The sequence below is a fragment of the Varanus komodoensis genome, unplaced genomic scaffold (genome assembly GCF_004798865.1).
Source record: "Varanus komodoensis strain SLA01 unplaced genomic scaffold, ASM479886v1 scaffold88, whole genome shotgun sequence".
Lineage (NCBI taxonomy): Eukaryota > Metazoa > Chordata > Lepidosauria > Squamata > Varanidae > Varanus > Varanus komodoensis.
The window spans coordinates 1,679,053-1,692,857 of NW_025336576.1; the positions used below are offsets into that span (position 1 = coordinate 1,679,053).

The 13,805-nt window shown below is 49.2% G+C and overlaps 2 protein-coding genes across 10 annotated transcripts in view; one reads left to right on the plus strand and one right to left on the minus strand.

Moving 5' to 3' along the window:
• DUSP11 (dual specificity phosphatase 11) overlaps nucleotides 1-7,221 on the minus strand; it is a 12,761-nt gene extending 5,540 nt beyond the window's left edge. For all 3 annotated transcript variants that reach the window (XM_044417386.1, XM_044417384.1, XM_044417385.1), the window contains exons 1-6: nucleotides 7,132-7,221; nucleotides 6,454-6,529; nucleotides 5,617-5,748; nucleotides 4,744-4,867; nucleotides 4,344-4,404; nucleotides 3,133-3,179 (exon numbers count right to left, since the gene is read on the minus strand). In XM_044417386.1, coding sequence (XP_044273321.1) covers nucleotides 3,133-3,179; nucleotides 4,344-4,404; nucleotides 4,744-4,867; nucleotides 5,617-5,748; nucleotides 6,454-6,529; nucleotides 7,132-7,184 — 493 coding nt within the window. In that variant the 5' untranslated portion in view covers nucleotides 7,185-7,221. The remainder of the gene's footprint in view (nucleotides 1-3,132; nucleotides 3,180-4,343; nucleotides 4,405-4,743; nucleotides 4,868-5,616; nucleotides 5,749-6,453; nucleotides 6,530-7,131) is intronic.
• Nucleotides 7,222-7,409: 188 nt separating this feature from the next.
• The window catches only part of KANSL3 (KAT8 regulatory NSL complex subunit 3), a 29,836-nt gene continuing 23,440 nt past the window's right edge, over nucleotides 7,410-13,805 (plus strand). For 5 of the 7 annotated variants that reach the window (XM_044417349.1, XM_044417352.1, XM_044417354.1 and 2 more), the window contains exons 1-3: nucleotides 7,410-7,603; nucleotides 10,021-10,297; nucleotides 10,576-10,746. In XM_044417349.1, the coding sequence (XP_044273284.1) occupies nucleotides 10,080-10,297; nucleotides 10,576-10,746 (389 nt within the window). In that variant the 5' untranslated portion in view covers nucleotides 7,410-7,603; nucleotides 10,021-10,079. Of the gene's footprint in view, nucleotides 7,604-8,914; nucleotides 8,934-10,020; nucleotides 10,298-10,575; nucleotides 10,747-13,805 lie in introns of those variants that run through there. The other 2 variants (XM_044417350.1, XM_044417351.1) reach the window with 2 other exon arrangements.

Here is a 13,805-nt window from a genome sequence, read left to right on the forward strand (position 1 = left end):
CTGTGTCTCTCCCCCGAGAGACACAGTAATTATGGGAGATTTCAGTCTCCCGGATATTACTTGGGAGACTCACTCGGCGGTGACAGCCAGGTCACGTCGCTTCCCAGAAGCTATGGAGGGAGGGTTTTTCACACAGAGGGTCCGAGAGGCGACGAGGGGGGGAAACATCCTTGACTTGGTCTTGACCAATAGGGAGGAGCTGATAGATGAAGCACAAATTAGGGGAGCTCTGGATGCGAGTTATCACTCCATCCTTTGCTTTGAGATCGGGACTGCGGACGGGCAGCAGGTCAAGCACAAGAAGCTGGGACTTCAAGAGGGCCAACTTTGGCCAACTGAAGGCCAGACTGGGGAAAGTCTCCTGGGATAGGTTACTGGAAGGTAAGCAAGTTGAGGAGGGGTGGAGAGCACTCAAAAGGGAGGTTTTGGAGGCACAAGCCTTGACGCTACCTCTAGTCAGTAAGGTGGGAAGGCGGAGGAGAGTGCCGCCATGGATGCAAAAGGAGGTGGTTAGAGGGATTAGAGGAAAGAGGAACCTCCGTAGGAAATGGGTACTGGTGGAAATAGACAAAAGGGTATACCGGGAGGAGGAGGCCCGTTGCAGAAGGATTCTTCACAAGGCTAAGGCTGATTACGAGCTGAGACTTGCCAAGAATATCAAGAGCAATAAAAAGGGCTTCTTTCAGCATGTAAATAGGAAGAGTAAGGGGAGACAAGTGGTGGGACCACTAATAAGCAGGAAGGAGATCCAGTGACTGATATGAGGGAACAGGCACAAATGCTAAATGACTATTTTGCCTCTGTGTTCTCCCCAAAGTAGGACGGGGGAGATCCGCATAGGAGATTAGATGAGGCTGGGGACTTAGGGGCACTGATTAGAGTCACCCCCCCTTGAAGTTGAGGGGCTCCTCAGGGCATTGGACATTACAAAGGCGCCAGGCCCTGACGGGTTACACTCGAGAGTACTTAGAGAGTTGGCAGGGTTCTCTCACGCCCGCTGGCCTCCATTTTTAAGGCCTCGTGGAGAACGGGTGAAGTTTCAGAGGACTGGAGGGTGATGTCAGTAGTCCCAGTTTTCAAAAAGGGTAGTAGAAGGGACATGGGGAATTACAGACCAGTTAGCCTTACATCCATTGTAGGAAAAACAATGGAAAGGTTCATAATAGAGAGAGAGATCTAGTGATGCTAGATAGGGAAGGGAGGCTGACAGCCACACAACACGGCTTCCGCAAAAACAGGTCCTGCCAGACAAACCTTGTGGAATTCTATGACAAGGTTTTGAGATGGCTGGATGGAGGGGATGCAGTGGATGTGGTATACCTGGATTTCAGCAAGGCCTTTGACAAAGTGCCCCATGATATCCTGGTGGAGAAACTGAGGAGTTTTGGGATAGACCAATGCCCTGTCCGATGGATTAGGGTATGGTTGACTGACCGAAAGCAGAGGGTAACCATTAGTGGGGAAACATCAGGATGGTGGCCAGTGACAAGCGGGGGTCCCCCAGGGCTCTGTCCTGGGGCCGATCCTGTTTAATCTTTTCATCAATGACATGGAAGAAGGGGTGAACAGTCCGCTGATCAAATTCACAGACGACACTAAAACTGGGGCAGTGGCCACAACCGAGGAGCAGGTACTCCAGATCCAAAAGGATCTGGACAGACTATGGAAGTGGGCAGGAGACAACAGGATGGCGTTCAATGTGGATAAGTGCAAGGTCTTGCCCTTGGGGCATAGGAATCGGTGTCATAAGCACAGGTTAGGGGACAAGTGGCTGGAGAGCAGCACTTGTGAAAGGGACCTCGGGGTGCTGGTTGACTGCAGGCTGAACATGAGTCAGCCGTGTGATGCGGTGGTCAAGAGGGCCAACACCACCCTTGGTTGCATAGCCAGAAGCGTGGCTTCTAAATCGAGAGAGGTATTACTACCACTCTGTACGACTCTGGTGTGCCTGCAACTGAAGTATTGTTTTCAGTTTTGGGCCCCTCATTACAGAAAGGATATAGCCAGGTTAGAGTCAGTGTAGCGTAGGGCCACAAGGTTGGTGGCCGGATTGCAGGGGATGCCGTACGAGGCGAGACTGAGGGAACTGGGTCTCTTCAGCCTGGAGAAGAGGAGACTCGGAGGGGATCTGTTGGTGACATGCAGGTACGTGAGGGAATGTCGCACGGAGGTGGGCAGAGACCTGTTCTCCCCTGCGGAGGAAGGCAGGATGCGCTCCAAAGGAGCAAAGCTCAGGGAGCCAAGGTTCCATTTGGATGCCACGAAGCACTTCCTGACAGTCAGGGCCCCGAGGGTGTGGAATGGGCTTCCACGAGGGGTTGTTGGGGCCCTGTAGGTGTGGGTGTTCAAAGATGGGCTATACATGCACATGGCGGGCATGTCATGAGCGGAGCCAGCTGGAGCTGGGGGTCAGACTAGATGGTCCGGGAGACCCCTTCTGGCTCGCTCTGTTTCCCCACCCACATGCTACCTGGAAGAAGGCTAGTGGAAGCCAGGGCCACTCTGCTGGCCCAGCTGAAAGGCTCAATTTTCCACCCCTCTTCCTGCTCCATTCCCTTCCCTTGTTCACCATGTCTTTTTAGCTTTTTAGCTTGTAAGCCCGCAGGCAGGAGTAGTATATTATTTGTAAGCTGCTCTGGAAGGCTTTCTGGCCCAGAAACAGGATGAAAATGCTTCAGATAAATTTTAGGCAGGCCATTTTCTCTTGCTATGGGCAGATACAAGGCAATGCTGGGTTTGTTTGGGTGCATTCTAGATTTACTTAAAATGATGTGGACACACAATGGCCCTAGCCGGGGCCCTGGATAAAACAGATCAGAGTCTTCCTGTGGGGTACACTGGGAAAGAGCACGTGTGCCCACAGCTGGCATAAGGGGGGCATGAGACAAGGCCTGCTCCACTCTCGCACTCCATTGCCAAGCCTTGTTCATTCTGGGCATGTGCTGGCTTTCTTTGAAAAAGAAAACAGGCGGAAAGACGCGTGGAACTCTCAGAAGGAGTTCAGTCTGGTGCAGATTCTCTGTGTTCTTCTGGCAGTATCTAAATAGGGCAGCTTCCACCTTCATAGTCATAGGAAGTTTTTTGAAAAAGCAGTGAATGCTCTAACTTTGCAAATAAAGGCGCACCACTTACGTTCTATTGCCGTGTTTGGATCCATTCCTTCGACATCGATGAGGTACCTTCCACAATAGAAACACATTTTGCTATAGAAAGAACTACCACAAAACACCAGACAGCACTAGAATATTTGTAGAAAGTAGGATGCATTGCCTGAAAATACTCAGAAAACTAATATCCCTGGATTACTACTCTGCACTTACGACCCTTATGGTAAAGCCGACGTTCTAACTCCTCAACACTTCTCCTAATCTAGGCCTGCTTATTTGGCATTATAGGATTCAGGAAGCGCACACAGGATTTTTACTTAACGATGGTAGAGTCACACTGAATATTCGTGAGAAAACATGCCTGAAATGTGGGTAGAGTGTATTTGCCACCGAGCTGCACTTCAGTCTTAGATCACAAGCCACTCAGTGAAAACCAATGAACTCATGCCTGCAGGAAATCCATTTTCACAGAATACAGTGGTACCTCAGCTCACAAATGCCTCAGTTCACAACCAAATCAGGTCACGGACAAAAAATTCATAAAAATTTTCACTCAGGTTGCAAACTCCACATTGGGTGGTGACCGCGAACGCGGCCATCTCCCCCCCCCCCCCCCCCGAGTGGGGAGATGGCCGGGATCATGCTGCGGGTGGGGAGATGGCCGAGATCACGCCCGTCTTTCCTGCAGGAGCGCAACTGCGATCTTGGCCATCTCCCCCCCGCCGCATGATCGTGCCTGCCTCTTCCTCCCCCAGCGCGCCCTGTTTGCGCCCATTCTCCCTACCCCAGCGCACCCCATTTGCTCCTGTCTTGGATGTGTGCAAGGATGATGGGCACGATCATGGTTGTGTGTGGGGGGGCAGGGAGATGGTCGCGCTCATGCTCGAGGTGGGGGGGGGGAAGATGGCCGCAATCTTTGTTACTCTTTGTCACTTTGCTTCACATTTTTCTGATTAAAAAAATAGCTACAGAACGGATTAACCTTATTTACATTGAACCTTATGGGGAATTTTAACTTGGCTCACAACCAATTTGGGTCTCGACCAGAATCCTGGAACAGATTTCGTTCGTGAGCCAAGGTACCACTGTACATACAGAGCCAGAGACCTTTCCCCTGGGGATGGGTTGCTGACTTTACCCACATCAGAGGAAACATGTGGCAAATACCACATGTGGCAATTGTTCATTTAACCTTATCAAGCCAGACTGATGAGGAGTGTCCTCAAGTCAACTTACCTGCAAACAAGGTAACCAGTTCTGTTCAAGCCATGTGTGCAGTGAACTCCAATAAGTTTATCTAGGAAAATAGTAAGTTTAAGCCGTTTTTATAAGGGCTCGGCTCATAGCAGGCAGAAAGCAGATTTCCCAAATGCTTGTTATTTCAATCCCATGCTGACAAAGATTTGTGAGTGTCCTTGCCCATCCTTATGCTAGATGACAGACGTGGGAAGGGAGCCTATGTGCTTCCATCATGTACATGGATGGCATTGTACAGACAGACAACCAATCAAAGCACTGCAGAAAAATATTATGAAGCAAGAACCCATGAAGTATGGAATGTGTCATTAAGGACTACATGAATAACTGCTCTGCTACCTTTAAAAAGTCTGATTCTGAGTCATCAGATTTTGCTCACCGTTATGTTCGTTTTCTGTAAGGAATTTCTTCACGGCACTTTTGAATCTGAATATTGTGTCATTATCTGGCACTTCATGTCCCACTGTTAAAATCTTGCAGTATTGCACTGTGTCTGGTAGCTCCTGCAAAACGTGCAGAACACAAACGGTATCAGATGAGGCTACTCAACTCTTCTCACGTTTCAGTCCAGAGGAAATCAAAAGCCAGTTGTGGTATTTGCTGCCTGCATCTCCTGGATTACTTGCATCCCTTTCCATGCAGACATCCTGCCACCTCAGTGGCATCTCCAGCCTAGTCTGAGTGAGGACTCAAGCCCAGCCGCCAGAGTCCACAACGATGTCTAGAGGGGAGACGCACTCTCTCTTTATCCCGTGTCCAGCCCAGCCCACCAGCCCAAAGCCAGCTCCTGCAGGCAGCAGCTGGATCATGAGATACTCCAGTGGCTCCACTGACAACTGGCTTAGCAACATAGGGCATCCAGCTATGCCCACAACTGCCTCCTGAAAAAATAGCTAAGACTAACTTGCCCTTTACAGCCATGCATGGAACCCTCATCTTCATCTCACCCTCCTTTTCAGCTAGCAGTCATGCAGTAAGGATAGGTAACTGAACCAAAGTCCAAAGACATGCACAGTGGAAGAAATCTCCCCTCAATGGCTGTGGGGTCATGCTGTCATGTAGCCTATTCACCACTACTGCATACAGAAAAACTGAACGCGTTTCCTCAGAGCTCCCTTGAACACCCCGATCGATGCACAAATCATCATCAGTGCAGAAAGGACAAGATGCTAATTCCATATTAAGAACACTGCCAAGTGGAAACATAAAGAACATCTACCCCTTTAAGGAAAGTCCGATGACATGACGTTACCTCAGGCTCATAATAGCGGGTAGTGTATGTTAGGTCGATTATTAAGCCAAGTTCTTCTTTCTGCTCTCTAACTTGATCAAGAAGGTCTGATGGAGAAAAGCGTTCATTTGGGGCAAGCCTCCATTCAAATTTCTGAAAGATAATTAAACTATGCTAGTTACCCAAGAAGAGCCCTACTACATTTGTGTAATCCTACTTGAGTGTGTTCTGTAACCTACTGGATCTTTTTCTATGCTAAAAAAATTCTGTAAGCAACATTATAGAATTTTTTGCTGAGTCTGATTTCCTGGCATCTCTGAAACTCTTAAATACCTTTACCATGCCAAGGTGCCTATCTAAGACGGATATTTTAACTGTTTTCTTTCTTTCTTGGCATTTTGGAATGAGTTTTATGGGATTTTAGTGTATGGCTTTTATGAAATTTTAAAAATGCATCCAGGAAACTTCAGCTAAGGTGTATTAAAAGAATTAAATAACTATTTACAAGACGGCTTCATAAATTCCTAACTTGGTGTTTTAGATCTTGGGATAATCCTGGCTAAATACCTATAGCCCCATCAAGATCTAATGACACTTTTCTCCCAAATAGCCTTTCATATACAGATGACTCTCTCAATCTTTGTTCCACCCCACATGCCATACAAAACTAGCATTATGCTTACTGTCTGAGATTCATGTAAGTCTAAAGCTGTTACAACATGAATAGTTTGTCTCTTTGCTAACAGTAACAACTTCTTCACTAACAATAACAACTAGACATTTTACATCACTGGTACCCAGCTTTTCCCCAACGTTCTATCAATATAAGAAAACATGATTTTCACGGGGCTTACCAACCTTCTTAAGAGGCACTTTAAAAGCAATAAAGCGAGTTCCGGGTATTCTTTTCCCAAGGGGTAGGTAATCTGTCCATCTGGGGGTGGGGGGGAAGGCATCATTTATTGCTCTTGTATAAGCATGACCACGAAGGAACAGCAAAGAAGGACGCATGATTTGAGGATACATAAGAACAGTGCTTCTAAGGGTGGAATCTAATGGGATGTTTATGCCCTTGCCGATTTCCTCAAGCCCCACCAATTCCCATCCAAATGCAGGACCCCCTGACTGCCGAAAGCATTCTTAGTGCTTACACTGTGATAGCCTTTTTGCCATGGATAATTTCTTCTCTTGCACTTTTTCCCGGAAGTGTTTTGCCCTACTGCGCCTCTCCCTTCTTTTCTAATCTTGCCTCTGAAAAGGGGGACAGGCCACGTAGCTGCGATGAAGCCGCGTGCCTCTTTTCCAACATCCCAAGACGCCGTCTGTCCATTCCGGCGGGGCGGGGCGGGCTCCCGTGAACACACAACACGGAGGTAACGCGGCTCTTACATCTTCCTCCCCTCCTCCCCTCCCCTCGCGAGGGCTGCCGCCCCAAAGTCCGAGCTCCGAGCGCCGGCGGCGGCCGCCCCGGCCAGGGCCGGGCTGGCGGCGCTGCGGCTCGGCTCGGCTCGAGCCCCGCGCGGCCCAGCCGCTCACCTGTCCGGGACGGCGGTCTTGGCCTTGCCCATGGCTGCGGAGAAGCGCCGCATCTCGGCCGGCCGCGCCACTTCCGCCTCCGCGCGCGCGGGGCACGTAAAGCGGCGCCCGTGACGTCATCGGCGCGCGCGGGCGGAAGGGCGCGCGTGGGGAAGATCCTCCCCAGCCGCGCGAGGCGCGACGACCAATCCGGGGTCCGCATCGCGTGGGAGGCGAGGGGCGCGCATGCGCGGGGGCCGCGGACGCACCTGGCGCCGAGAAGTTCCGGGGCGGGGACGCAGCCCGCTGCGGCTGCTCGTCGTCTTTCCTTCCTTCCCGGCGGGGGCGCGGCGGTTCCTCCGGTTGCCGGCTTCGAAGGCTTCCCGCCCGCGAGACCGGACCCTTTGCTCATGCCCGGGGCGCTTGGAGGCCCGCCTGTTCCCGCGGGGCTCCGGGCGCCTTACCTGGCAGGCCGCCGCGAGCGCCGGAGCAGGTAGGCGCAGCTCGCTTGCCAGCGGAGGGCAGCCGCCCGTGACCCGAGGCGCCGCAGTGGCGGGGCATTTCCGACCCCTTCGGGGTCGTGCGTGTGTCCGCGATCGCGCCCTGCGCGCGCAGACCCTTCGGGCTGGAGAACCGGAGCGGTCCGCGCAGTCCCTGCTCTGCCCTGCTGCACCGCGCTGGCAGCCGTTCCTGGTCAGACGCTCGAAGCGAGCGCCGGCGGCTTTGGCCCCGCTGGGGCATCGAAAAGGGCCGAGATTCTTCGGGGAGTAAGCGGATGGGCAGCCTGTTCCTTCTCCCCTGGCCGTGATGTGTGACATTGCAGTGATCTGCCCTTTGCGTCTCATGTGCAGTTTTACTCACCGGTTACAAATCTTTTCTGTCCTGGATTTGTGCCCCACTTGGCCCTGAAAACTAGACGTTAACCATGTATTGTTGGAAGCTGCCCTTTGATTTGGGTTAGGGTTAGAGTCAGAGAGATGGGATGCGATGGCAGGGAATCAATGTATGGCAAGTCATCCTACCACCTGTTTACTCGACCCTTGCCCTTCCTGGTTGCTGACTAAAGCCAAACACGGGATTGGTGCCTGGGTCCTGGAGGTTATTAACGCCTCTCTGAGGAACGGCTGGGTGCCCGCTCCTTTAAAGGAGGCGGTAATCAGGCCTGTCCTAAAGAAGGCATCCCTGGATCCAGAGATGGCCGCCAATTATAGACCGGTGGCCAACATCCCGTTTTTGGGCAAGGTGTTGGAACGGGTGGTGGCGGGACAACTCCAAGCACTCTTGGATGAAACTGATTATCTGGACCCATTTCAGTCCAGCTCCAGACCCAGGAATGGTACAGAATCTGCCTTGGTTGCCCTGTACGATGACTTGTGCAGGGAGAGAAACAGTCCCTGTTGGTTCTCCTGGACCTCTCGGCAGCTTTCGATACCATCGACCATGGTATCCTCCTGGATAGGCTGGTGGGATTGGGAGTAGGAGGCACTGCTTGGCAGTGGTTCTGCTCCTACCTTGTTGGCCGAATCCAGAAGGTGGTGCTGGGGGACTTTGGCTCTGCGCCACGGCAACTCTGCCAAGGAGTGCTGCAGGGTTCCATTCTGTCCCCCTTGCTATTTAACATCTGCATGAAACCGCTGGGAGAGGTCATCAGGAGGTTTGGGCTGCGGAGTCATCAGTAGACTGACGACACCCAGCTCTACATCTCATTTACATCTGCTCCAGGTGAGGCAGTGGCTGTGCTGAACCGGTGCCTGGCCGAGGATATGGGCTGGATGAAGGCCAAAAAACTGAAGCTCAATTCAGATAAGACGGAGGTTCTTTTGGTGGGTGATTTGAGCTTCTGGGTAGGTGACTTGGGCCCTACCCTGGACGGGGTTGCACTCCCTCTAAAAGACAGGGTCCGCAGCTTGGGAGTGCTCCTTGGCCCGGAGCTGTCTTTGGAAGCCCAAGTGACGGTGGTGGCGAGGAGTACTTTCCTCCAGCTTCGGCTAATCCATCAGCTTCTTCCCTACCTGGAGGAGGATTGCCTAGCAACAGCAACACACGCATTGGTTACTTCCTGGTTGGATTTCTGTAATGTGCTTTACGTGGGGCTGCCCTTGAAGACAGTCCAGATACTTCAGATGGTGCAAAACAGAGCTGCCAGGATGCTGTCAGGGACTGGGCGTTATTCTCATATAACCCCCGTCCTCTATCAGCTTCATTGGCTTCCCATCGAAGTCCGGGCTCAATTCAAGGTGCTGGTTATTACCTATAAAGCCCTAAACAGCTTGGGACCAGGATACCTAAAGGAACGCCTTTTTTCCTATTTGCCCTCCCACCCCTTGAGATCGGCAACAGAAGCCCTCCTCCGGGAACCCTCTGTGAAAGACATTAGGAGGCAGAGCACCCGGAGGAGGGCCTTCTCTGCGGTGGCGCCCCGACTATGGAAGGCACTCCCCAGAGAGGTCCGCCTGGTGCCGTCATTATATGTTTTTCGGTGCCAGGTTAAGACCTTTTCAATCAATATTTTAATATTGATTTTTATTGCTGCATTTTATTAACTTGCAGCCAGAGTGGGTTGTCAAATTACCTATGTTGTTAGCCGTCCAGAGATGTAAGTAATTGGATGGCAAACACATTTTATAAAGAAAGACAGACAGACAGACAAACCGTCGGACTAAGGAGGAGAAGGTGGCAACAGAGCTGAATAGTTTGTTACGTTGGGACTTAGTCTGGCTTCTGGATTATCTGTGGAAAAGCCATAAATGTAGTTGGGTGTTGGCCCCGTGCTGCTGGCAAGTTTGCTAATGGGGCTTCCACAGTGCTGTTTCAACTGGTGGGGGAGCGTGCATGGGCGCAGCAAACATGGTTCAGAAATGGATCTTTTCATGCTGTTCACTTGTTTTTCTCTTTCTTTCCACAAACAAGCAAGAATGTGAAGGTGGAAGAGTTGTGCGGTGTTAGAAGTAAAAGTGAGTGATTGAGACATGACTTACCGAGGCAACGAGCGGGACTTCCAGACCTCAGCACGAAGGATGGGGACGTCGCTGCTTTTCCAGCTGTCTGTTCATGAGAGGGAGCTAGACCTGGTCTTTCTGGACCACAGCTATGCCAAACCATGGAGTGCCCACCCTGATGCCAGCAATGCCCGCCCCACTCGCCTGCTCTTTGTCACTCCTAAAAGACATCAAGAACACAGCACCATGTGAGATGGCCTCATTTTCTACTATAGGAAAATTATCAAAGTGCAGTTGCTGGACAGAAAGGGGCATAAATCAAAGGAACAAATATGCATGTATCTATGATTGCATTATGTTGTTCCTTTCTCTGAAGCATAATTTCTGATCTGTTAGATTCTTCAGAGTCCCCTCTGCTGTTTAATTTGGTATTTTGAATACATAAAAAATGGAGTGGGGTCAGAAGTTATTTACGGGGGTGAAGGAAAAATGTTCTGTTCCTTGAAATTGCAATCTCTGCTTTCAGTGAGGCGGATGTTCCCATTGATGTAGAAACAGTGACACCCACACCTGTACCACTATATGACAACCAGAAAGCCCGCACGGTGATGAATGAGTGTGAGCGCCATGTCATCTTTGCCCGCACGGATACAGATACGCCTCCTCCACCTGATGATTGGGAGGAGCATATGAACAGGTAGTACTTAAGGGAGAGGTGGCAGAAGCTCACTGCATGTGCTGCCATTGGTACGGGTAAAGAAGGGGACTGTTTCTTGCTCGTTGCAGTCTTCTCACATATATTTGTTCGATTCTGGTGAGGGGGTTGAAGGAGAATTGGAGACAGAAGACTTGGCAGGTTCAAGGTTACCTAAGGAAGTTTCTCAGGCAGAGTATGAGGACCAGCCCGCCTCAGAAAGGGAGGAAGGCTGTAGCAAACTGGCATGGAAGGGGGAATTCAAGGGGAACTGCTTAACTGGGCCAAATGACAAGAAAAGCAGGCAGCCAGGTTACAGAGCATCCCGAATACAAAGCGTCTGGCATTCCTGCCATCAAGCCGTGAGCAGCAGAAGCCACCTGAGGCTGGATCCAAAAACTCTGTGGGATGGCAGGGAAGTTCCCATTTGAGTTCAGCTCTTCACATGGGCAGATGCTTCTGCCCCATCTCAAACAGAGGCTATCATGATTTAGACTGTTCTGTATTCAGTGAAGTGTTGACAGAAGAACTGTGGTTTTGTTCTGAGTCTGCCAAAAGAAAGGGAAAAGGGGAAAATTACCTGCTTACAACAGCGGACTGGTTTGTTTACTTTTGACATGGTGCGTGTTTGAGCTGAGCTGTGATTGTTGTTGCTTAGGATAGGCAAGTGCTTGACAATACTGAGAGAACAACAATTTATTTTCTGCAAAACTAATCCTTTTTTTAATAATAAGTTTTATTCAAAATAACCCTAATACAAAGAAAAACTAAAAACAATACCATTCATCAAGAAACATTGGACCTGCTAGGTCAGCCCCCACATTTTTTCTATTTATGATAACTTAAAAAAATATTTGAATCTATACGAAGTCCCGTTTCTCTAGCCAATTCTTCAGGCACTCTGTCTATCAGATCTAATTCCTTAAATCTATTTGTCACCTCTATTGTATATTCATCAGGGATATGATTTAGGTCATACCTGAGTGGCCTAGTGCTTTTCCCTACTTTCTTCAATTTAAGCCTAAATTTTGCAACAAGAAGCTCATGATCTGAGCCACAGTCAGCTCCTGGTCTAGTTTTTACTGACTGCATAGAGCTTCTCCATCTTTGGCTGCAGAGCACACAGTCAGTCTGATTTCTGTGTTGACCGTCTGGTGATGTCCGTGTGTAGAGTCGTCTCTTGGGTTGTTGGAAAAGAGTGTTTGCTATGACCATCGTATTCTCTTGACAGAATTCTACCAGCCTGTGCCCTGCTTCATTTTGTATTCCCAAGGCCAAACTTGCCTGTTATTCCGGTTATCTTTTGGCTTCCTACTTTAGCATTCCATTCCCCCATGATGATAAGGACATCCCTTTTTGGTGTTCAGTCTTGTCATCTCTTGTTTGACCACATCCAGCTTGCCGTGATTCATGGATCTTACACTCCGGGTTCCTGTGGAGTATAGCTCTTCGCAGCATCGGACTTTCCTTTCACCACCAGATACATCCGCAACTGAGTGTCCCTTCGGCTTTGACCCAGTCGCTTCCTTCTTTCTGGCGCTACGAGTACTAGCCCTCTGCGCGTCCCCAGTAGCACATTGGACACCTTCCGACCTGAGGGGCTCATCTTCCGGCGTCATATCTGTTGCCTATTGGTACCGTCCCAGGGGTTTTCACGGCAAGGGTACTGGAGTGGGCTGCCATTTCCTTCTCCAGGGGATCACGTTTTATCAGAGCTCTCTGCTGTGACCGGTCCGTCTTGGGTGGCCCTGCACGGCACAGCTCATAGCTTCATTGCGCTACGCAAGCCCTTCGCCATGACAAGGCAGTGACCCATGAAGGAGTTTCTGTCCTTAGTCTCACTCTTATGATCCATTTTCTTGTCCACAGTTGCATTAACGTCCCCCATTACACACACGGTCTGGTAGTCCAATTGTGAGGGTAAAGCACGTAGCTTTTGGTAGAACATTTCCTGATGGTCGTTTGGGGCGTAAATCGCCGCCAAAAGCACCTTTCTAAGTTTCAGTGTGATTTCAGCCATCAGAATCCTACCATCCTCATCAGCTAATATATGTTTAGGGTCTAATTTTTCCTTGATGTATAATGCTAAACCTCTTTTCTTTTGAGAAGCAGAAGATATAAATAACTTTCCAAGCTTTAAGCATTCCAAAAGCTTACTATGTTGTTTCTTAATATGTGTTTCTTGTAGGCAAATTATATTTAATTTTCATTTTTTGAAGTTGAGTGCAAAACTAATCCTTTGTTGTGCTTTCTGAAGACGACTACAGGACTTAGAGTTTATGCTCAGTCTTTGCCTTTTATGCAGTTCCTCGATCTTATCCCTGATTCCTCATCCGTTTGCCTTCTCAAAAAAAGGGGTTGAACAGAAATCTGTGGATTCAGAAGTGTGATTTTGCATGTTCTTCAGCAAGTTAAATTCCTTTTCATGCCACTTTGCATTCTGTGGTTTTGTTACCAGCTGTTCCAACCCTGTCAGGTGCCCACTCACCCAAAAGTTTGGGGACCACTACTAATTTGTATAAAATTTGTATGATATGCCTACCGTAGTTAATGATATAAGCAAGTTGTTGTTACGTGTTACCAAGTTTTCTCTGACATATGACGACCGTATAAATTAACGCCCTGCAAATGTCCTATTCATTCCATCATTATTTAGCTGTTGTACATTCAAGGCTGTGACTTCTTTTATGGAATCAATCTGTTTCATATTTGGTCTTCCCTTTTTTCACCTTTGATGCTCTCTAGCATGATGGTCTTCTCCAGTGTGTCTTGCCTTCTGATGACATGTTCAAAGTATGGCAGCCTCAGTTTTGTCATTTTTGCTTCTAGGGAAATTCTGACTTAGGTAAATCATATTCAGAGAAGCAGCTGAAAACCAAACCAGAAAAGAATCTTGTGGCATCTTAAACATGGATAGTTTTATTATAGCATAAAAGTGAACTCTAATCCATTAATGTGGTGGTCTTTGAGGTGCCAAAATCTTGTTTTTATTTGGAAGAGATTAATTTGAATCGACAAAGAACTAAATAAGCATCTGGTAGAACGCAGGAGTCTAGAATTTT